At 47.0% G+C, this 24,417-nt stretch overlaps 2 protein-coding genes across 3 annotated transcripts; both read right to left on the reverse strand.

The window, feature by feature from the left end:
• Positions 1-3,769: 3,769 nt before the first annotated feature.
• Positions 3,770-8,484, reverse strand: RPL27 (ribosomal protein L27). 2 transcript variants are annotated; one of them, XM_028703602.2, is made up of 5 exons: positions 8,361-8,484; positions 6,711-6,793; positions 5,852-6,021; positions 4,865-4,975; positions 3,770-3,859 (listed from the first exon to the last, which is right to left on the reverse strand). In XM_028703602.2, the coding sequence occupies exons 2-5, from the start codon at positions 6,789-6,791 to the stop codon at positions 3,811-3,813; spliced, it is 411 nt and encodes a 136-aa protein (XP_028559435.1). In that variant the 5' UTR covers positions 6,792-6,793; positions 8,361-8,484; the 3' UTR covers positions 3,770-3,810. The 2 variants fall into 2 exon arrangements, with proteins under 2 accessions (XP_028559435.1, XP_077773663.1); XM_077917537.1 differs by lacking the exon at positions 8,361-8,484 and adding an exon at positions 8,283-8,301.
• Positions 8,485-11,374: 2,890 nt separating this feature from the next.
• Positions 11,375-20,635, reverse strand: RUNDC1 (RUN domain containing 1). Its single transcript, XM_028701977.2, has 5 exons — positions 20,184-20,635; positions 16,526-16,684; positions 16,202-16,400; positions 14,728-14,841; positions 11,375-13,980 (listed from the first exon to the last, which is right to left on the reverse strand). Exons 1-5 carry the CDS (start codon positions 20,523-20,525, stop codon positions 13,109-13,111), a joined length of 1,686 nt encoding a protein of 561 aa, XP_028557810.2. The 5' UTR covers positions 20,526-20,635; the 3' UTR covers positions 11,375-13,108.
• Between the last annotated feature and the right edge of the window lie 3,782 nt (positions 20,636-24,417).

Consider the following 24,417-nt stretch of genomic DNA (forward strand, 5'->3'; position numbering starts at 1 on the left):
CAAAGTGCCCTCACCACAAAATAAATCAGCACCCACAGCTAAGCAATTATGTATTTACTAGAGGGGTGTGTGCGTGCGCACATCTTATTATTTTCATGGGCTATTGACAAGCTTTCTTCACTCCAGAGTAGAGCCGTACTCTGCTCATGCTCAGAGGTGCACTGTCAGCATTTCAGAGGGGCAGCTCGACAAGAGAAAAGCACTGGAGAACAGTGTTAGCAACGGATTTGCTCAAGTGCTCCCATTTGTTCTGCACTTCCATGCCAACCATGTCTGGAGACGGTTGGAGGATGGATGGTGGCTAACAGATAAAGGTTGAATCCTGACAAGACAGAAGTACTGTTTTGGGGGGACAGTCTGCGGGCAGGTGTGGAGGATTCCCTGGTCCTGAATGGGGTAACTGTGCCCCTGAAGGACCAGGTGCGCAGCCTGGGAGTCATTTTGGACTCACAGCTGTCCATGGAGGCACAGGTCAAATCTGTATCCAGGGCAGCTGTTTATCAGCTCCATCTGGTACACAGGCTGAGACCCTCCCTGCCCGTGGAGTGTCTTGCCAGAGTGGTGCATGCTCTAGTTATCTCTCGCTTGGACTATTGCAATGTGCTCTACGTGGGGCTACCTTTGAAGGTGACCCGGAAACTACAACTAATCCAGAATGCAGCAGCTAGACTGGTGACTGGGAGCGGCCGCCGAGACCATATAACACCGGTCTTGAAAGACCTACACTAGCTCCCAGTACGTTTCTGAGCACAATTCAAAGTGTTGGTGCTGACCTTTAAAGCCCTAAACGGCCTTGACCAGTATACCTGAAGGAGCGTCTCCACCCCCATCGTTCTGCCCAGACACGGAGGTCCAGCACCGAGGGCCTTCTGGCGGTTCCCTCATTGCGAGAATCCAAGTTACAGGGAACCAGACAGAGGGCCTTCTTGGTAGTGGCACCCGCCATATGGAATGCCCTCCCACCAGATGTCAAAGAGAAAAATAACTACAGTGGTGCCTCACAAGACGAAATAAATTCGTTCTGCGAGTTTTGTTGTCTTGCAATTTTTTTCATCTTGCGAAGCATGGTGTCGGGAAAGTTTTGGAAAAGCTTCAAAAATCACCAAAGTCTTTAAAAACCTCGGAAAAGGCTACCACACCGCGTTCTATGAGTTGCTCCTCGAAGTCAAGTCGCAACTGTATTAACGGTGTTAAGAAAAAGGAAACAAACTTGCAAGACATTTCCGTCTTGCGAAGCAAGCCCATAGGGAAAATCGTCTTGCGAAGCAGCTCAAATAGCAAAAAACCGTTTCGTCTAGCAAGTTTTTTGTCTTGCGAGGCATTCGTCTTGCGAGGTACCACTGTACCAGACTTTTAGAAGACATCTGAAGGCAACCCTGTTTAGGGAAGCTTTTAATGTTTAATAGGTTATTGTATTTTAGTGTTCTGTTGGAAGCCGCCCAGAGTGGCGAGGAAAATCCAGCCAGATGGGCGGGATATAAATAATAAATTATTATTATTATTATTATTATTATTATTATTATTGGCATTCATCTGTCTTGAGAGACAATGGAGTGCTCTTCTGGGAATCGCTGGAGAATCACAGTACCTACTGTGACTGCAGAGACCCATAACTGGTAACTGCTGCCAACCACGTTGTTTTGGCTGCACTAGCAGCGCTGAAGTAACCTCCCTGGGGCACTAGCCTGGGCAGTGTGCCTGGAGGTCCTGGGCTGCCCAGACAACAAGACCACTGATGTGGTCCAAAGGAAATCAGAGGAGTACGTTTGGCACCAACTAGGCGGGGACGCAGGTGGTGCTGTGGGTTAAAACACAGAGCCTAGGACAGGGGTCTGCAACCTTTAAGACAAAAAGAGCCACTTGGACCAGTTTCCGAAGGAAAAAAAACTGGGAGCCGCAAAACCACTGCGACATTTAAAACAAATATAACACTGCATATATTGTTTCTTACCTTAATGTCCGATCTGACAGCGGACGGGAAGGTGACGTCGGGACGGTGCGTGACTAACGCACGCACCGCCCCCATGCGACGTCACAGCCAGTACAGCGCCCACCACAGTGGGGAGTGTCGGGGCGCACAATGCGCCTCCTCCCCTCGCTAGTATCTGCCCCGGAGCTGCGGCAAAGGTGTAAAAGAGCCACATGCGGCTCCGGAGCCGCGGGTTGCAGACCCCTGGCCTAGGACTTGCCGATCAGAAGGTCGGTGGTTCGAATCCCCGCGACAGGGTGAGCTCCTGTTCCTCGGTCCCTGCTCCTGCCCACCTAGCAGTTCGAAAGCACGTCAAAGTGCAAGTAGATAAAGAGGTACCACTCTGGCGGGAAGGTAAACAGCATTTCTGTGCGCTGCTCTGATTCGCCAGAAGTGGCTTAGTCATGCTGGCCACATGACCCGGAAGCTGTACGCCGGCTCCCTCGGCCAGTAAAGCGAGATGAGCGCCGCAACCCCAGAGCCGGCCACGACTGGACCTTATTTGTCAGGGGTCCCTTTACCTAGGCTGCAGTTACCGGAAGGAGGCCAACTGTCTTAGGGACTCCACTCCTTAAGCCTTTTCTTCCCCCAGGGATATCCCGTAAGGCAGCAGAGGTTTAGGATCAGTTTTCCTTCCTACTTTCCAAGGTTTGCCAAACCCCACCTGCCCTCACTTCCCTCTGCAGAATGTGCAGAAACCGCCTTAACCCAATCCTCCAGAGCCTGTCTGCACATGCAGGGGAAATCCCTAACTCACCCAGGGTTTGAGACCCATCAACTACCCTGTCCTGGTTTAGTCTGCCAGTTGAAGCAGTTTCTGGGATGCGGCTGCTGTCACAAGCTGAAAGCTTCTAGGAGCCACAGGTGAGAGAGGAGTGCATGGTGGGGACCAAAGATGGACAAACTGCCCCAGGATGAACACGTGTGCTCCACCTGAGGGAGTACCCCATGCCTAAGACAGACCCTCAAATCTAAAGGAAGCAGATGGGAAAGTTGCAGAGAGGGTAATAGGAGAAAGCACATGAAGACCCCAATACACAAGGAATCCCCCTTTCCTTTTTCCGTCATGCCAGCTATAATGCATCCACCGCAGTGAGCTCCCCATCCCACTCTGGGTGGGAAGACAGAACCCAAACACTTCAAAATCCAAACAGATTTCCATGGCTCTCACACTTCCTTACACCTAGATAGGCAGAGACCCTGGTTCAAGCTGGTTGCAAAGGAAAAGCAATGCAAAGTACACAAAACCTGTTTTGTGGGTTATGTATGGAGATCACCACCTATATTTGTTGTATACTTTTTCCACATTTTGGGACCCTGAAAATTGTTCCTGCAATTAAACCACCACTCGAAGTTAAAAGTTCCTATGTGGGGAGTAATAATACCTTATTATTTCATGCAGTTGCCTAAAAAAGCCTTCTCCTGAGCAGTGACGTCTACATAACTGCTATTGTACTAATGTCCTGCTTCTGGGCTTATCACAGAACTATAGAGTTGTAAGGGTCCCCAGGGATCATCTAGCCCAACCCCTGCGATGCAGGAGTCTCATCTAACGCATCCATGGCCATCCAACTTCTGCTTAAAAACCTCCCAAGGCGGCGGCTTCTCACATGCATCTAGTTGACCACTGCGAGAATGGAATGCTGGACAGGATGGGCCAGCAGTCCGATCCTGCGGCTCTTCTTAAGAAGAAATCTTACACAAGATTTTCACAGCCCCATAGTGTTTTACTTCTCTTCCCTCCATTCCCCCAATTAATCCACAAGAGAGAGGATGTTTACAATAAATAATGAGTAAAAATGGGCTTTTCAAAAATATTTATTGGTGCAAATGCATGCCACTCAGAATCTGAGCTTCTGGAAAAACCACTTGTTCTTGCCAGTCTTGTATCTGAAAGAGAGTGAACAAAGATCTCCTGTTAGTATCATTATGTGAGCAGCAGCCCAGCATCAAACGAGATTCAAACTGCCCAACATACAAGGATATCATAACCTAAACCACAAGGCCCCTGCTGGTTGATGTGTGCAATGGATTAGGTAAGGGCGTTTCAAACTTTCTTCCACAAGGGCCCACTTGAGAAGACTAAAAGTTACTGAGGCCCTCCAGTCACAAAACGGGAGCATATTTGCAGGATCAACTGGCAATGACTGACATCTCTTTCCACCTCTGGAAATTGCTAAATGCCAGTGTTTTCCCTGTGGCAAGGAGTTCCACAGTTCAGTTTCCCTTCAGCTAAGGCAACTCAGCTCCATTTTAAAAAGGAAGCAGTGGCTGATACCCATTGGGATTGGAAAGGGAAGCTCCACACTGCCAGAGCCAACTTTTGTGCCCACCCTCCTTCCTATTGAATTCTGCAATGGGCAACACTGGGACTATGAAGGAGGAAGCGGATTGGGGGGGGGGGTGTGCCACCCCCTGCAAAGGAGCCAGGCAGGGGCTAGCTGAGGTTGGTGGGGCAGTGCTTCTGTTCCCCTAATGTACCAGCCTCCACTGTCTCACTTTCTAATGTCGTTGAATACCTCCTCTGGCTCGCTCCTATCAAAGGAGACCTACCTACCCTCCCTTTGTCTTCTAGACACCTTTGCTCAGCATGCAAGGTGTGGCTGATGCTAGCATTGGTTCAGCAAAACGGCAATGACATGCCATGGGGGGAGCGCAAACAAGTGAGCCTAGAGCAGTTCAGGGCCTGGTGGCAGGTCCCAGCCCACTGTCCGAGGAACACTGGACTAGGTGACAAGGCTTAGGGTGTGGGAAACCCAGGGTTGAAGGCCCAGAGTCTGCTGCTCTTTACAGGTAAAGCACATCTCTATGCTCACCTGGATACACACGTAATAAAAAGTATCTGGCCACAACTCACAACACCCCCAAAGTGGATGTGTTTTCTTGAAGACTCACCTCTCCTCAAATTTCACTTTGGCCTCCCGCCGGGCTTTACGTTTCAGCGCAGGGTCCCTAAAGACATCCTTGTTGACAACGGTTTTGTCAAGGGGAATATCAACAGAGTACCTAGGCAAAAGACACAATGGGGTCGTTACGGAAATTACGGGGGAGAGCACATCTTTAAAGTTAAATATTACAAATATTATGCCTGAATGTATCCTTCCAACTTGACAGCTCAGGGAAGTTACCTAGCTTTAAAAATAAGATAAAATCATCCCCTTTCCCAGTTTCCTCCATTCCAAAGCTATTTTCCCCTTGAAAAAGGACTCCAGGAAGTTCCCAGAGGTGACAATTGCTGGGCTCATTGTTAGCCAAAGGAAGCCAAATCTCATCACCTGACTCGCCTCAGGCTCCAGACATACAAAGGAACTTCTATTGTACTTTTGGGTGGTGGGTACTTAAGACATATTTGTTTATGCTAATCTTATACCTGAGTCTTGCCCTGCCATGTCTGCTTATGCTAATCTTGTACCAAGGACTTGTCTGGACATGTTTGCCAAGGTTAACCCCTCCCCTTTTGTGACATGTCAGTGATGTAGCAATGATGCTGTACGAACTGTATTCTGGGATATGGTGGGAAAGTTTTAAAAGTCTTTGTCACCCCATCCTCGGAGTTCAAATTTGCTCTTTGAACCTATTGCGCAATAAACTTTGGTCTACAGCTATTTGCTCCGGTTGGCTGGAATTCTTCCTTTATTCCGCAGGGACCCGCGGGCTCTGCCCGACGAGCTGGGTGACTGAGCAGCCTCGCACCTAGATTTTTCCATAACAGGTGGTTTATAGGTCTGAAGGCAGTTCTGCCCTGTCACCTGGTCTCCCCTAATGCCCAAAGGCAGGGAAGGCAGGGACCCAGAAACGTCAATGCTGGCTGAACTGGAAGGACAGAGGAAAGTCTCCCCCTTTCCTTTCCTCTTGTATATTTTTATCAAGCTCCTCACTCACCTGGTAGGCATCAAGTGGTTGTAATTGTAGACCTTCACAAAGGACTTGATCTTGGAACGCTTGGCAATCTTCTTCTTGCCCATGCTTGCTGTCACTTTGCGTGGGTAGCGATCGATGCCAGCCACCAGAGCGTGGCTGTAGGGGCGGTCAGAGGTGCCATCATCAATATTCTGTATGAAAGAGGTTCGTTAGAAGGATCAGGCACAGTAGAGTTAGCATGCAATTAACTACCTTCAATAAAGATTCAGGGGCACACTAACAGGCAAAAGCAACTTCATTGCTGTAAGTGGGACCGGCAACCAAATGTTATGATGCCATTTTTACGCTGCCTTCTGTGGTTTTGTGGCTTATGACCTTACTTTATTAGTTGATAGCAGCCTCTTTTGTACAATTTTGTAAGCCGCTGCAAGAGCTCTAGCTGTGTGGCTAAAAAGGTAACGCCAAATATTCTCCACTGTTCTGGACCTAGGGATACAGAGCAATTTACAGTCATACCTCGGGTTGAATACGCTTCGAGTTGAGCGCGTTCGAGTTGCGCTCCGTGGCAACCCGGAAGTAACGGAGCGCGTTACTTCCGGGTTTCGCTACTTGCGCATGGGCAGGCGCTCAAAATGACGTCATGCGCAGAAGCGGCAAAAAGTGACACTTGCATGCGCAGACGTGCCGTCACTAGTTACGTTTACCTCTAGATGCGAACGGGGCTCCGGAACGGATCCTGTTCATATCTAGAGGTACCACTGTACTATCACATCAGCAACCACAGCAGCCTAGAGAGATTAGACCTTAGTCCTCCATCTGCCAGAAGTTTCTGCCTTCCTGCTCCTAAAAATACATTTTCCTCAAGGTCCAACTTTCTCACCTTAACAATAACAGCTTTGCGTCCGGAGTAACGCCCAGCGAGGACAAGGACGACTTTCCCTGGTTTCATAAACTTGCCCATCTCTGAAAAGGAGAGGAAGAACAATGTAAACAAACACACTTGTGACGTATCCCTGCACATCACTATTTGAAAAATTAACATTCCCCCAAAACTCATACACGGGTACAATATGTATGCACAGAATAGTATATTCCTCATAAAGAAGCTGTGCCTGGAGGAAGAACTGTGAGGGGAGAGACTTCGTCCGACAATGCCTCCTTCCACCTGCCTTGCTCCACCCTCTAGTCTCTGCTTCTCAATTTATTGTATTATTTTATGTACTGTGGCTTGCCATTGTTTTATTGATTATAGTTTAGAAGTTATTAATTTTAACAGTTGAGTGGATTTCTGTTTTATATGTTATTATTATTATTTAGTACTATTCTAATGATTGTTGATTGCTTCTTTTTTGATGTAGGTTGCCTATTTTAAAGTTGTTTTAATATCACATTTTTGTATTGCATTGGATTGTTATAAGATGTACATTTTCTTCACCTTGTAAACCACCTTGAGCACTGCAAGATAGAAAGACGGTATAAAAATTAAAAAAATGAATGAATATGCAGGATTTCCTCTGGGGTGGCGGCAGCCAAGGACTTAAAAGGGCTAACCAATCTTTTTCTAACCTACTGGGCTCTCAGCAGTGGTGACAGGGTTTCCTCTCCTATTCCCTATAGTCCTATATACGTAGTATGCATAGGCCCTATGGTCTTGTTAATTATATTTATATAATACTTTTAGCCCTCCTTTCTCCCAAGCAGCTCAAGCTGGCACACATGATTCTCCTCCTCCCTTACTGTATCCTCACAACCCTGCCAAGTGGATCAAGCCGAAACACAACGACTGGGCCCAAAGCCACCCAGTGCAATTCATGGCTATGGGTGTGTGTGTGTGGATCTGAACCCAGATCTCCAAGGTACCCTTAACCACCACATCACGCAGGTGTCTTAAAATACCCCAATCCCACTCAATGAAATCGGAGGGTGCAAGTAAGGGGAGAAAGCTACGCAGGACGTTCTGTGTGTGTTTAGATTCAATATTTACCCCTTGAAATGTGTTAATTGGGAGCAGCTTTATTTGGGAGGGTTTGTTCTTTTTTTATTATTCATTTTGTGTTTTTATGTTCTGAACCGCCCTGAGATCTAGGCTGAAGGGCGGTATACAAATTCAATAAATAACGTTTATACGAAATGCACGCAGAACAGCAGTAGTATGGGGGATTTATTTGAAAAGAGACCTGCGTTTTGTTTCATAAAACCTTATATGCCGCTTGATTGTAGGGGGGGGGGAATCCCCCAAACTGCCCCCGCTACAAAATACAGTATAGCTTTAAAAAAAGAGGTGGCAGAGAGAGAGGGAGAGCAAAGGCCTTCCATCCCCAGAGACCCGCATTAAAGTATATTCTTCCCACCCGAGAAAGACGAGCACCGACAAGACTCAGCCCTGCGCGACCCCCCGAGCCACCCCAGAGCCCATCCCGGTCGGGCAGAGTCACCCCGGCCCCCCGACCACCTCGGCACTGCGTCTTCCCAACCGGCCCGAGAGGATGGCGACGGATTGCGCCGAAGACCCCGCTTCCCCTCAACTTACTGGAGCTGCGGCAGCGATGGCACCCACACCGGAAGAGGAAAGAGAGCTCGCTTCCGCCAGCCTTTCATGCTGCCCCGGCGGCTTGGGCTGCGCATGCGCATTGCTGGAACGTAGAGCTTTGGAAAAAGCAGAGCTGCGCGAGGTAAAGACAAGCACACGCCGAGTTCTTAAATGGGGATTTTTTTCCCCTCCTTATCTCCCGCACCTTGAGAATGAGAGCTGCCAGGAGAAAACAATGAAGAAATCTGGGGTTTCGGAGATGCTTTATGATTGTGGGGTACCGATAGCACCAACAAACGCATTGCTTCCAATTCTATTATTATTATTATTATTATTATTATTATTATTATTATTATTATTATTATTATATTGTATTATTATTAATATTTATCATTAATAATAATAATTAATAATTAGATTACATTTATATTCCGCCTTTTATCCGAAGATCACAGGGTGTTTTTTAACATTTCAAAGCGCCCCGCTGTTAATGGACGGGTCATAAGGCTTCTGCGTGTAGCTGGGACCGAGACGGGGCAACTTCAGTCAAATTGCATTTGATGTAACCAGTGCCGGATTTAGGTTTGATGAGGCCCTAAGCTACTGAAGGTAATGGGGCCCTTTATATGTCCAGCTGTCCTTTGTCAACAACAAATTGTCGCAGTTTTTTGTGTTGAATGCAACCAGTTCATTCAGAATATAGGCACCCTATACAGTGGTACCTCGGGTTACAGACGCTTCAGGTTACAGACTCAGCTAACCCAGAAATAGTACCTCGGGTTAAGAACTTTGCTTCAGGATGAGAACAGAAATTATGCGGTGGCGGCATGGCAGCAGCAGGAGGCCCCATTAGCTAAAGTGGTGCTTCAGGTTAAGAACAGACCTCCGGAACGAATTAAGTTCTTAACCCGAGTTACCACTATATACAGAAATGAGCAAACCAGTGATATTTTAGGGAGCAGACTAGCAGGCAGGGCCCATTACCGTATTTTTCGCTCTATAAGACGCATCAGACCACAAGACGCACCTAGTTTTTGGAGGAGGAAAACAAGAAAAAAAATATTCTGAAGCTCAGAAGCCAGAACAGCAAGAGGGATCGCTGCGCAGCAAAAGCAGCAATCCCTCTTGCTGTTCTGGCTTCTGGGATAGCTGCGCAGCCTGCATTCGCTCCATAAGACGCACACACATTTCCCCTTACTTTTTAGGAGGGAAAAAGTGAGTCTTATAGAGCAAAAAATACGGTACTTACACAACACAAAACACAGTTGCTGTATGTAGTCTACACAACACAAAACACAGTTGCTGTATGTAGGTTTTATTTTATTTGTTTTTTATCTTATATTTTGGAAATGTACACCCAGTTTTTTTTCCCCTTTTATTTTTTTGGGGGGCCCCCAAGAGAGTGGGGCCCTAAGCTATAGCTTGTTTAGCTTATACAGTGGTACCTCAGGTTAAGTACTTAATTCGTTCCGGAGGTCTGTTCTTAATTTGTAGTTCATATCTAGATTTAGATAAATATATGATGGGGCTGGCAGCCAAGCTGCAGAGACTACTTTATTATTGTACAAAAGGATTGTTTCAGCCTTATTGGGTGGATGTCTTACGCAATTTCCCCGACAGATGGAAATAAAAACACAAAGGGTCTGTAAACAAGGCTTGCAACAGCTAGTTTCTCCACAAGATGCCAGCAAAGAGACTTCCACTGCTGCTTGTAAAAGGCTGAGAAGACTGCCTTTCCTTTTTGTACCACAGTGGAACCTCTGTTGTCGAACGTAATCCGTTTGTTCAACTTCTGAAACATTCGACAACCGAGGTGCAATTGCCGGTTGGCAAAATCCATTGAAAAAATGGAGAAATGTGCCTCAGAAGCCATTCGACTTCCGAGGCACGTTCGAAAACAGAAGCATTCACTTCCAGCGTTCAAAACCTGAAACATTCGACTTCTGAAATGTTCGACAGCCGAGGTTCCACTATAATTCCAATTTGTCAACAACGCAGTGATAGAGAAGTGGTTTGCCCTCGAAAAAGATGCAAGTTTATCTAGGGTCCACTGTGTGATTTTTGTCACGGGAAGACAGACTGCAAGTTACAAGTGTCCCAAATGGTCTATCACAGAGGTTTTTCAACCTATTTGAGTCCACGGCTCCCTTGACCAACCACATTCTTTCTGCTGCTCACCTGTTGGGCTCAGTGGTTTAGACCACAGACAGCGCCACCCTAGGAGAGAAAGTAAACTGAGAGGAAGACCACGTATTTCTGCCCGTACAATTGGTCAGTCTCTCCTGAACTCTTCGCACTGGAAAACTGGAAGTGATCCTCACCTCATCAATATATACAGGCCTGCATACATTATTTGTATAATAACTAATAATAATAATAATAATAATAATAATAATAATAATAATAATAAATTTATACCCCGCCCATGTGGCTGGGTTACCCCAGCCTCTCTGGGCAGCTTACAACATTTTAAGGATTGGTGTTTTTATGTTTTCAGATAATAAAAAATCAATCCTTAAAAACTTCCCTAAACAGGGCTGCCTTCAGATGTCTTCTGAAAGTCAAATAGTTGTTTATTTCCTTGACATCTGATGGGAGGGCATTCCACAGGGAGGGCACCACTACAAGAAGGCCCTCTGCCTGGTTCCCTGTAACTTCGCTTCTCGCAGTGAGGGAACCAGCAGAAGACCCTCCGAGGAGGACCTCAGTGTTCGGGCTGAGTGATGGGGTTGGAGACGCTCCTTCAGATATACTGGGCCAAGTATGAAGCTTTCTCATTATAACTATAGGTATGCCCCCAAATAACTATCCTCCACACAGGACTGTAACATTTTTGCTTACTAAATATTTGAGAAGCTAAGATGTGCCATACGTTAATTTCATTCTGTCCTAAAGAGAAATTTCACAGAGAGCCAAGTTGCTTCTGCACATATTGGAAACACATGCGGTACAAGAAGGAAGACCCCACAACTGTCAAAAACGGCAGGGAAAATAAAAAATACAGAAAACAAAAATAAGAAAGATGACAGACTGAATTTATTAACAACAGATACAATTCTGCATAAATACATTCTTCCTTTTGCACTGAAATGTAGTCAAAACAAAAACACACAGCATTAAATAGATATACCCGGGAACCAAGGACAGAATTTTCTTAAGTGCATCAACACATAAATCAACAAGTAAAAATAGAAGAGCTCCTACATTAAACGGAGGAGTTTCAGCAGGACAATTTAGCATACACACGTCACAAGCCAACTTACTTGCAAAAAATACACAGACTTCACCTAACACAAGAGTGCTGTTTGCCACTGAACCTCCTTTGCACACTCTGAGGATGTTGTCAGATTTGGCTTTGAAGACAGTGCAGTTTGCCTTAATCATCTTCAGATCTCACAAATGCACGATGTCTACAAGACGCCAGGTAAGAGTTACAGATGTTGCAAATCTGGGTCTAGGAATTGTTCACAAACCATGCGCACCCAGCCTTTCTGAAGACTCAGGACAGTGCCCCAAGTCCAAAGGGGTGAGCCACAAGCTGAAGAGTTACTCCTGGCCTCAATATTTCCAGATGCATCTTCCACCACCGTTCTGCTCCACCGAAGAACAGCACATGAGGATTCTACCTAGCCTTACTACTGCCACAGATCAGACATGGGAACCCAAAGGTTCAAGGTCATGCAGTTCTAATTCCCAAAAGAACAGCTGAGGGTTGGCCATCCAAAAACAAATTAGAGGTGACTTTGTGTGCCAGTAAAGAACACATAACTGATGGCTTGCTCCTTCAAGGTGGGAGTTGCGGCAACTGCTGTTTGAACAGGTAAGCTCAACACCTTTCCCACTAGAGAAAAAAATAGGTACATCCACCCACTCTCCAAGGTGCTTGATCCCAGACTAAACCCTCTCTCCGTGATCAAGGCATTGTCTTTCTTCACTTCTCTTCCCCGACTTCCCTTGAAATCACCTCTCACACCACCTGAATACTTAGTAGGGAAAAGTTGTAAAGAGTTCACCTGTCCATCACAATACCTTGCCAGTGAGCCAGTTGTAAATACTGGGTGCGTGTTGTGGCCATTTGCTGACAAATAAGCACACGAGGGATCCATTTCCAACACACAATAATCTGACTGGGAGGAAGAACTCCCTGCAAGTGACTGGTCCCTTGCAGCATGAGGGTCAAATAGCTTAAGGCCATCAAACACAGGGAAGGACCCTGCTCAGATTTGGTAATTCAGCCAGTGCATTTTATATATGATATGATCATATGAAACTATAGGTCTGGGATGGTGTGCCTGGCACATACACCTCCTTGGGAAAGAAAGGAGTCTTCTGTGATGTAGCCAAAATATTGTCTATACTGTTGTGGATTAGCCCTGACTCCATGGGACTCAGGATATAAACAGCTTCCTATTGGCCCTGTAGAAATTCCCTCTGGTAGGAGAGATGCCCTCCTGCCAAGCCTACCGACTGGTTCCACTACAGCCTATCCCTAATAGCTAAGAACTGTGCACACGGACATTTTCTGCACAACACCAAGGAGGCTACCGCAATAAAGACCCTGCAAATTAACAGGAGCTCCATGCGGTCTGGTGCATGCAATGGAGGCAGCCAGTAGCAACTCAGCAACACAAGACCATCACCAACTGGCAGCAATCTCCCCCTTGTGAACGCACAGAAGTGGCCTGCTGGGCTGTGCCAGAAGTGTTTCCTCAAGGTGGCTGAGGATGGACTCCAGACTCCTCAGCCACTCAAAAGGCATCCTTGATGTTCTTCAGCTGCCGCACTGCCAGGTCCACGGGGAGGCTGAATCGAAGGTTACTAAGGCGGCTAAGGAGATTGAGGGCCCCCTCAAAGCCCGTCTGGGCCATGTAACTCCAGGGCTGGTAGTGGGCTTGGATCAGGGCCCCTGACTTGCAGATTAGGTTGAGCCAGGAAACCAGGCGCTGCTCGTTGAGGGCCAGGCACACCAGCGCCTTCAGCTCCGAGTCTGCACTACGCTTGAACGGGTCGTGCTCCGACAGCACCGTGTGGATGGCCGACAGCAGGCTCTGCTTCGGGGTGGCAGGCACTCCACCCATCACCGGGAGGGCAAAAGACTCGGAAAGTTTGCGTGCTGGCGATTCCACAAAGGCACGGCCGTTCTTAGAGTTGTAATACTTCACAAAGAGCTCCCATGGGTGCATGGCCTGAGGAGAGGAGCTCAGTACCGGCAGCAAGCAGGCAATGGGGGCTAGAACCAGGCTCATGCTTGGCGATGGGGTGTAGAGACCGTGGGCCAGCAAGTCCCGCACAGCTATTGTCAGCTCCTTACGCACAGCCAGCGTCAGCTCATCCCGCCCGCCCAAGGAGGTATCCTGGAAGCCCGAGCAGCTGATGACATGTTCTGGCTCTGTCAGCTGGTACTTCTGAGCCAGCTGCCTCACATGGGCCACAGCCACCTCTAACTTCTTCACCAAGGGCGAATAGTCCCTGTCAGACTGGTCCTTCTGCCATAGATGGTGTGGTATTTGTCCAGTTGTACAGCCAAACTGGCTCACCGCGAAGATCTGCAGCACCGCGAGCATTCGGCGCATGAGATGTAATCCCGTCTCTCGCATCCTCTGTGCATCTTCAGGATTCACTACAAAATCAGAGAGAGGAAAGGAAACATTCCTTAGAGGAGCAGACGGACTGAAGTGGTTTCTGCTCTGTTAAAGCAAACACTTGTTGTGGTTTTGACTGGCAGTCACACAAAGCTCACTCTACCTGCCCATCTCCTGCTATGGGTAGCACGGCTGCAGGTGTGGGCCCCACACTCCATTAAACCCTGCCAAGCTGTGTGGGAGGGGGCAGAGTTTGTACTGCAGGTCTAAGTATCCTTGAGTCGTCTTATGGGAGACCGGTTTCACTCAGATTATCTGGGACAGGGACAGACAAGTGGCAACAAAAAGTGAATGTTGCAATGACGGAGTAGGCCTCACTTTGGCCTCATCAAGAGAATGGCTGGCATTGGTACAGACACCAGGGGATGGTCAATATTAGTGAAGGAAGCTACTCTATGGGGCTGGCAGGGAGAAAAGAATTAAAAGGTGGCAGAGACCCAACTCACTACTCAAAGTGTCTTTGCAACACACACAGATCTCCCCATAGTTTTAGAGGTGCCAAGCAATAAACATTTTATGCTGCGGTGCTTCTGTAAGCTTTAATCTGTATTTTATAGTGTTAATGGGGATGTAGTTTTTGTAATATTGTGAACTGCTCTGGAATAAATTATTGACAAATGATGGCATATAACTTAAATAAAACAACGAAACAAAATGAAATTAAAAAGCCATCTGTTGACCATGCACTGTGTCATACAAGACCCTGAAGGGCTCCAGGTACCCACCTCTGTGTCTTCCATGAGGCTGCCGGGTGTTCGGTTTGCAGTTGCCACTTCCAGCTTTTCCACCTGAACAGTCACAGTGCCCCTTCTCTGCATTACCTGGGCTGCTGACCTCTTCTGTAAAGCCAGGAAAGTATATTTTACTAAGTATTGTAAAACCTAGAACAACCTTGATTCATATCCATGTACAATATGCTCTAAACTCCAGCTCTATCCCAGCAATGACTCTTCCTCCTCAGCTTCATTTTCATTTGAAGACAAATATTTCCAAGGTACAGACATACTTTGTTTCTGTGCTACCCTCTCACACCAAACCAAATCCAGATTCAGAGAAGCCATTCTTTAGACAACAGGCACCCTGAAAAGAGGTACTATAATAATGGTTATATGAACAACTAGTCCAGGAGTGCCCTTGTTAAAGAAAAGAGTGGGGGGAACAAAAATGTGGCAATTTAATGATTCACAAATTCACTATGACATACGCTCTTACAGATTAGAGTCCACTTCATCAGGGATGTGCAAGTGTTTTCAGAGATGCATGAAGCATTATCTTCACTAAGCATGTATAGTTACATATGGGATGTAGAGAAAAAGGGCAAGCAATGAAACCAGAGAAAATAAAAGAAATGCAGACTGAGGATTGTGTTAAATCTTAAATATACAAAAAATAATTAGTAACTATTCACTATGGATAATGCCACCAAGATCCTAGCACTGAAAAGCTAACTGACACCTCTAGTGGAATAAAACCCATTATTGTGATCGATTATCACAGGCTATATAATTTAATCTTTGAATGGTTGTAATTCAAGCCCAATGACTTGATGCTGTGGTTTACACTGTCAGGTCCTGTAACACCTCACAGCTAAAATCACTCCAGTATATCAGGATTGATCTACAGCCAATCTTTGCTTACAAACGGCCCCCTAACCTAAAACATCTACTTGCCAGCGACAAGCTGCATAAAAAGACACAAACACAGGGATCGGACCCTGCAACAAACTCAGATGCCAATCTTTTCAAACAACACTATTACAGGATCTAACTGTCAACTTGGGATGACGCTTAAGGTATTCAGTGAACGTGATCCAGGAAGGCTTAAGTCATAATAATTGTATTAAAAGGTGCTGCTAGACTCATTTTTGTGGCACTTAGAGCAACAAGACTATCCCTCTAGAACTTTAATCTGTATTTTATAGTGTTAATGGGGATATACTCTAGAACTTGTTAGTGAATATCCTCCTATTGCTTACTCCTTCCTTTTACTCAAATCCCAATTACAAGACATAAGACGTCTTAACTTGTCAAAGTGAATTAACGCTAATGTGAATTTAGCATCATGGTCTGCCACAAACTACCCCATGCCTCTACTCTCAAGTTATCTGCACACATTTCGTATGCACCTTGGACCCCTGAATACCCAAGGTCAAGTGCCCTCATGTACTGCCCAAATTATGCAAGATATGTGCCTACTGACCTTGAATGAAATTGATAAACATCTCAAGGTCTCGGATCTGGGTTTTCAGCTGCTCTACCAGCTGCTCCTTCACACGTGCCGGGTTGACAATTTGTGCCACAGCAGCATCCACCTGCTGACGCAGCTCCTCTGGGGACAGTGAGGCAATGTCCTCACTCAAGTTCATGTCCAGCTTCTTGATCAGCTCCTCAATAATCACCTGTAAAACCACACAGGAAGGAAGTTGAGAGGTGTTTCCTCCTCCCTCTCTGAAGATCACTCCAAAGGGCTAAACCCCAGCTGGTTCAGCTAAAAGAGTCCCTCTAAAGGGAAGCTAGGCCTCACCCGTTGTCTCTCCACAACCATGGACTGTGGAAGTGCATCATAGCTTCCCTCCTGGTAGGCAAACGTTTCCAAGTCATCCAGTTGGGCCTTGAGTTGCAGTATGAGTTCCCGCTGCTTCTCCTTCCGTGCCTCTAGCTGCTCCTGCTTCTCGTGCTCACTCTGAAACAAGGAGATAATATCTTACCTTGCACCCCTTTGGAAAAGAGAGCAAGGCCTCAAAGCGCAGACAGCAAGTATCCAGTTGCTGCAGAAAAAAACATGTGGAACAGTTTTGTGTGTTTTTTTGTCACGGTTTAAGCTGTTTTTATAAACATATTCTTTTACTGTAAGCTACACTGGGACCTTATGAAGGACAGGAAAGAAATCAAATAAATGAACATTACACACAAATTTTGAAACATTCCTCAGAACCACGTGTCTCAAAACAGCCACATCGTACCCTGCTTATCAGTTTAAAAATACAAGCCTCTCTTGTACAGCAGGCTCTAATCGCTGAAGTAAGGGTGTGCAAAGGTATGCATGACAGATATGGAGGTATCGCTCAGGTGCGCAAACTCACTCAGCTTGTGTATGCTTTGTAACCCAAAGGGATAAAAGGACAGCCACAGTGGTAGGGTTTGAATGGCAGATTATGGTAAACTATGGTTAAAAATAAAACTACTGCTTAATGTGAGCAAGCACCAATACTAGGGCATAATGGGGAAAAAACCCAAACCCAAATTTTCTCATCCTCCACACCTGCTGTTACCACACTGGGAAGGAAACAAACCAAAGGCTTGCTTTGCATTAAGTGCAGCACTCATGGTTTCTCTGAAAACAAACCACAAGTGGAAGCCACTCAGATCATTTAAGATACCGTACCTCAAAATACAGGGTAAGTCCGGCTGATATTACTTTGACATTCTGGGGTATGTTTACATCTCACATAGACTAATTCAACTCATGTGGACCCCAGAAATCTCACTAGCCAAAATGATGTTTACTCCTGGATAGGTGTGCATGGGATAACAATCTACAACCAACCAATTGAGTGTATTCAAGTATTGTTTTCATGCAATCAAGGTTGATAGCAACATTTTGAACATGGAGCTGAACATGGATGCTATTTAACACTGGGCAAAAAACAGTGTGCCCTGGTAATTCACAGGAACACCATCTGATCAAAGCACTTAAAAAGACTGATTACATACCACGATATCACCCTTATCAATGGCATCCGGGGTACAAAGGTACTCACTGGGCGCACCCACACATCTGAGACCCCACCATCTTCTCCCTTTCTAATTATCATTCTAAAAAGATCTGCTCCATTTAAAATACTGAATCCTTTATTAAATGCAGGTATGAAGCCATCCAAAAATTGTGTATTTCAAAATATTTCTCTGGATTTACTTCATCCCCAGCCCTCTTACCTGGCCTTTGACAGTTTCAAAAGCTAGGAGCATTTTGTGTAGCAGTTTTAAGTGGTCAAATCTGCTTCACATGCATTATTATTATATACTTATTTATACCCCATATTTTTTGTTTACAGGAAGTCTTACGGGGGGAAAAAACAAAGATCGCCAAAAGCACTGGGGTGAAACAATCATTTTTTAAAAAATCAATTAAGCATACGACTGCATACACACCTATTTTTAGGCGTCAAGTGAAAACGTTTCTCATCAACCAGGCGCTTGGCTAATTCACATTCTATTGCCTTTTAAAATGGGTGGGGGAAGATTACGGTATGTGTTTGTTTTGCTTCTGCACATGTGTATTTTGCATTTTGTATTTTTATGTTGCGAACAGCCCTGTGATCTTTGGATAGGAACCAGCTCTTAGGAGCCGAAGGGCCCGACAAAGTATTTGAGGGGGTTGGGCCCCCTCAAAAAAGTTGATCAGTATTGCCATTCATATGGTGTGTGTGCGCCATGTCATGTGATCAATTATGCGGGGTGGGACTTATCTGCACCCCCCCAATATTTCTTTCAAGTTGGCCCCCCTGTGGATGAAGGGCCACATACAAATTCAGTACATAAATAATGTACTGAAAGGGACGTGGGTGGCGCTGTGGGTAAAACCTCAGCGCCTAGGACTTGCCGATCGCATGGTCGGCGGTTCGAATCCCCGCGGCGGGGTGCGCTCCCGTCGTTTGGTCCCAGCGCCTGCCAACCTAGCAGTTCGAAAGCACCTTCGGGTGCAAGTAGATAAATAGGGACCGCTTACCAGCGGGAAGGTAAACAGCGTTTCCGTGTGCGGCTCTGGCTTGCCAGATGCAGCTTGTCACGCTGGCCACGTGACCCGGAAGTGTCTGCGGACAGCGCTGGCTCCCGGCCTATAGAGTGAGATGAGCGCACAACCCTAGAGTCTGGCAAGACTGGCCCGTATGGGCAGGGGTACCTTTACCTTTTTAATATGGCTTAGGACCGCAATACCTCAAGGATTGCCTCTTTCCAAATGAACCTACCCAGACCCTGAGATCATATGAGGCCCTTCTTTGTGTGCTGCCTCCTGGAGAGGTCTGGAGGGTGGCAACATGAGAACAGGGCCTTCTCTGCAGTGGCTCCCCGTTTGTGGAATGCTCTCCCCAAAGGGAAGTTCGCCTAGCACGTTCATTATACATCTTTGGGCACCAGGCAAAAATGTTCCTTTTTAACCAGGCCTTTGGTTGATCTGTTTGACATCCTATGCCCTTTTAAAATGTGGCTCTTTTGTGTGGGGGTGGGGGTGTTGTAACAGTGGTACCTTTGTTCTCAAACTTAATCCATTCTGGAAGTCCGTTCCAAAACCAAGGCACGCTTTCCCATAGAAAGTAATGCAAAATGGATAAATCCATTCCAGACTTTTAAAAACCTAACCCTAACCCCTAAAACAGCAATTTAACTAGACCATTGATCCATAAAATGAAAGCAATAAACAATGTACTGCAGTCACACAATCAGTCGATCAGCATAGCTGTCAATGTTTCCCCTTTTTTAAGGGAAATTCCCTTATTCTGAATAGGATTCCTAGCAAGAAAAGGGAAAAGTTGACAGCTATGTCAATCAGTAGCTGAACTGGGCTCCACAGTGTCACACACAAAAAAGAGGCGCAAAAACAGACAGACCTCAGCTTAACACTCAAAACGGAAGGGTGGCACTCAAAACTGAGCAATAAAAGTTCGTAACCTGGAAGACTTACTTCCGGGTTTGCAGTGTTTTGGTTCCAAGTTGTTTGAGGACCAAGGCGTTTGAGAATCAAGGTATATATAGCTATATATATTGTGGTTTTTATGTTGATCTTTTCTATGAAACGCCCCGAGACCTCCGGGTATAGGGCGGTCTATAAATTCAATAAATAATACTAATAATATACAAGACCTATGTGCAAACAAGCGAACGATTGCAGCAGCAGCAATAATAATAATAATAATAATAATAATAATAGCAGTAATAATAATAATAATAATAATAATAATAGCAGCAGCAATAAATAATAATAATAATAATAATAATAATAATAATAATAATAATAATAATAGCAACGGTGCTTGAGAACAGGTCTGGCGTTGTCCCCCGCGCCTCGCACTGGGGACGAAGGAGAAGGGGCTTCGGGGTCGCCCGCCTCACGGGTCAGCCTGGCCCCCGGCACCTGAGCCACGTAGGCGCAAGCGAGAAGGAAGGAAGCGGCTCCTGCTCACCTTGGCGTCGCCGCCGGCCCCGTCCGCCGCCGCGAAGCCGAAGCCCGGGCAGCCTCGGAAGGCGAACTCCTCGAGCTCGCGGAGGAGGCGCTGCTGCTGGGCCGGGCCGGCGCGGGCCACCTGCCGGAGCCGGAACTGGACCTGGGCGAAGTGCGAGGCCAGCGCCAAGAGCGCCGAGTGGAGGCGGCGCCGCTCCGCCCTCAGCGACCGCGGAGACCCCGGCTCGGCCTCCGCCGCCGCGTCCTCTTCCCCCTCCGCGGGCTCCTCCTCCCCGGCCTGGGCCTCGGCCACCGCTCCCACCGGCGCCCAGCGCTCGCCGGGACCCGCCGCCGTCGCCTCCATCCCAGCAGCGAGAGGCCGCCGCCGCCGCCGCCAACGGTCAAAAACGGGGACAAAGCCACACCGGAAGCTCCTGTCAGGAGCAGCCGTGCCGGCAAGGGTCGCGCGTCACTTCCGGCACGGAGCCGGTGCGACGTCGCGTATGCTAATTAAGCAGGCTGCTCCCCTCCAGGCAGCCAATAGTTGCAGAGCAATGGAACGTTCTACTCCTGCGGCTCCGCCTCCAGCCCGGAATATTAGGTAGCAGGCGCTTTCTCGAATTGCTCCGCTTGCAGTTATGCTGGACGCTGGGAACTTTCCTGAATTGGTTGCACTTGGGAATCAAATTCCTGTGTTGCACGGGGTTGGACTAGATGACCCTTCAGGTCCCTTCCTAGCATAGCTGTCAACTTCTCCCTTTTCTTGCGAGGAATCCTATTCGGAATAAGGGAATTTCCCTTTAAAAAAAAGGGAAACGTTGACAGCTGTTCTTCCTAGTCTACCCTTCTGCAATGCTAGGATTTACTGCGAGTGAGCTGCTGCAGGCAGCGCGCGGAAGGAATCGGCGCCGGGTTGCATGCGGGAAATCCTTGCTGGGCTCCTGCCATTTGCAATGCAGGCCGTTTAAAGGTGTGAAGTTAACGCTCTTGCCCCCAGCAAGCCGTGAACGAAAATCTCAAGAGACAACCCGGAATCTGGGAGATGCATAACCTTTTAAATGAATCTATGGGGTGGGTGTAGGGGCGTGGCTATGCCACTAGAAAATGTAATTTGAGATTTTGACAATGCAGAAAAGAAAAGCATCGAATGGCAGCATTTAATGCGTTTGCTCCAAAGAACCCGGCATCCCTCTAACGCGCGGCAGAATAGGGAAGGGGTGGGGGGATATGTGCCCATATTGCAACACACTTGAACAAATCAAATGTTAAGATCCAAGCGTCCGGTGGGTCGTCTGAACACAACCGTCCGGACCTTAAAGTTGTTCCTTGCTAGACAGTATCGCTTCACAATTATTATCCCTTATCCAAATCCCTAGGAGGTCGATCTAGAAGAAAAACACATGATAATATCAATATAGGAGAATCTGAAAAGTAACAGCCAGATCGACGGTAGATCAACAGGCAAGAAATACCGTGTAACTTAAAAGAGAAATTGGACTTAAAGCAGGTTTACTCGGAAGTAAAGTCACGGTGCTCGGTGAGCCTTAACCCCCTGGCGAGTGTGTTTAGGACAAGAGTCTGTATTTAGCTAATTGTGGTCCAATAATCAATTAGATCAATGGTTAGACTTCATGTACTTCCCACAAAGCAAGCAGACTTTTAAAACACCGCAGGAGGCCTAATAAAACCTCTTTTTGCAAATGTGGTGGTAACGTTCAAAGTGGCTAACCTGCGAAATCGGGATTGTTCCAGAGTCTTATTACCTTTTGCAGGGACTTTCCTAGGAATGCGCACCGGGAAAGTTCTGGTTTCCAGTCCCATGGGGGAAGAGGTGAACAGTGATGGACAGCGGCAGCTGGGCAGGGGGAGGCTCGAGGTTTGGCTCCGCCTGGCCGGAGGGGGACTCGAAATAAGGCTGCCCGGCTGGACGCTGCGGGGATTGAGACGCAATCAGGAAGAGAGCCATGGCAAGGTGGGTGTCCCTCTACAACTGCTAACGATCGTTTGATTCCTGGGATTCCCTGGAAATAGAACAAGAATATCCCTTCCTGGCCAGAGGTCCTCACCGCCCCGCCCCCCTTTAGAAAGAAGCCATGCTCTGTGTCAGGCTCAGAGCTCAAAGAACTCATCGGTTTTAATGTTGTGTGACTGCATATGAACAGCCACAAATAGCTCTCCTAAAATTGGGATTAGGGGCAGTCTCTCCCTGCCTCCCCCCCCCCCCCGCGTTTGAAGGATGGTGGCTCCCAGATTGGTCTAGAAATCCAGCAACACCCCCCCCCTTTTCCAGGAAAGAAGCACAGTCCTTAAAGGTAAAGGGACCCCTGACCATTAGGTCCAGTCGTGACTGACTCTGGGGTTGCGGCGCTCATCTCGCTTTATTGGCCGAGGGAGCCGGCGTACAGCTTCCGGGTCATGTGGCCAGCATGACTAAGCCGCTTCTGGCAAACCAGAGCAGAGCACAGAAACGCCGTTTACCTTCCCGCCGGAGCGGTACCTATTTATCTACTTGCATTTTGACGTGCTTTCAAACTGCTAGGTTGGCAGGAGCAGGGACCAAGCAACGGGAGCTCACCCTGTCGCAGGGATTTGAACCGCCAACCTTCTGATCCTAGGCTCTGTGGTTTAACCCACAGCGCCACCCGTGTCCCTAGCACAGTCCTTACTTCTCCTTAAATATGGGGAATCCCTGCTCAACACAGGAAATCTCTCAGAAATAACTAATGGTAAAGGTAAAGGACCCCTGGATGTCAAAAGTGACTATGGGGTCTCAGAAATACAGCTGATCTTAGAAAGGTTGCCCAATGAAAGAGATGTACAGTGCCCCCATTGGAGTGCAGTCTTTAGGCAAAGTGAGGGTGCCTGTGCTTGGGGCCAGCCCTATCCTTAGGCAAAGGAGGCAACCATCCCAAACAGCAGATACTGTGGGGCAGTGATGGCTCCGCCGCTGCTCCCAGGCTGTTGCTTATAAGGCTCGGAGCCATTCCTTTACTCTCTCCTGGGAGGTCAGAGGGAGCTCTGCAACTACATTCCTATGCTGGACCCTCTAAACTAGCCTGCTGGCCTCAAGTTGCAGCAGACGATGCTGTCCCATCCCATGTGAAGAGAGTCAACTGGCAGACCTGCCAGATTCTGTACATGGGTCAGGGAAAGGGAAGGGTCAAAGCTCAGCGGTGGAGCATCTGGTTGGCAAGCAGAATATCCCAGGTTCATCACCTTCAGGGACTGTCTGAAACCCTCAAGAGCTGATGCCAGTCAGTTTAGATGATGCTGCACTAAATGGACCAATGGTCGGACTCAGCAGAAGGCAGCTTTCTCCTGTGTCCCTTTCCACAGGCAGCAAAATGCCTTGGGCTAGCCCTGTACAAACACCCACACACCAAGCAGGGCCACTTTTGTTCCCCCCCCCCATGCTTTTTATTGAGATTTAAGAATACCAACACAAACCAACAAAAACACGACATAAGATTTAATTCAATCCAGCCAACGTTTTCATATTTCTACAGTTCTCACTTATATAAACGATAAATTTATTCCATTCTTTTTGGTACTTTGTCTCCTCCTGATTGCGAATTCTGTGTGTCAATTTTGCCATTTCAGCGTATTCAACCAGCTTTATCTGCCATTCCCTTACAGTCGGAATCTCCTGTAACTTCCACTTTTGGGCTATCAAAACTCTAGCTGCTGTTGTTGCATACAGGTATAATCTTTGGTCTGTCTTCTTAATATCTTCTCCCACTAAACCTAGCAAAAATTCTTCCGGCTTTTTTGGAAAAGTATATTTTAAAATCTTTTTTAACTCATTATAGATCGATTCCCAAAACTCTTTTATTTTGTTACATGACCACCACATGTGGTGAAAATCGCCGTCCTTTTCCTTGCATTTCCAACAAGTTTTGCTACTTGTCCTATACATTTTTGCCAGTTTGGTGGGAGTGAGATACCAACGATAGACCATTTTCATAACATTCTCTTTTAAAGCAGAGCATGCAGTGAATAGCAGGGCCACTTTTGATTGGAAAGCCAGATGGAAAAGGAAGCAAGGCCCTGGGGACGTCTAATCAATTGTGCACAAGAGGAAAATTCGCCCAGCGTATGTTTGTGTTGCTTCTACCCAACTATTAAAAGTTTGGGAGCCTGAGAATGTTCTTTCATATTTTGTGGACTTGTAAAAGGGTAAAAGAGTATTGGGAAATGATCCATAATGAATTGAAAAAAAATGTTCAAAAGTACTTTCCCCAAAAAACCAGTGTCCT

The sequence above is a fragment of the Podarcis muralis genome, chromosome 13 (genome assembly GCF_964188315.1).
Source record: "Podarcis muralis chromosome 13, rPodMur119.hap1.1, whole genome shotgun sequence".
Taxonomy (NCBI): Eukaryota; Metazoa; Chordata; class Lepidosauria; order Squamata; family Lacertidae; genus Podarcis; species Podarcis muralis.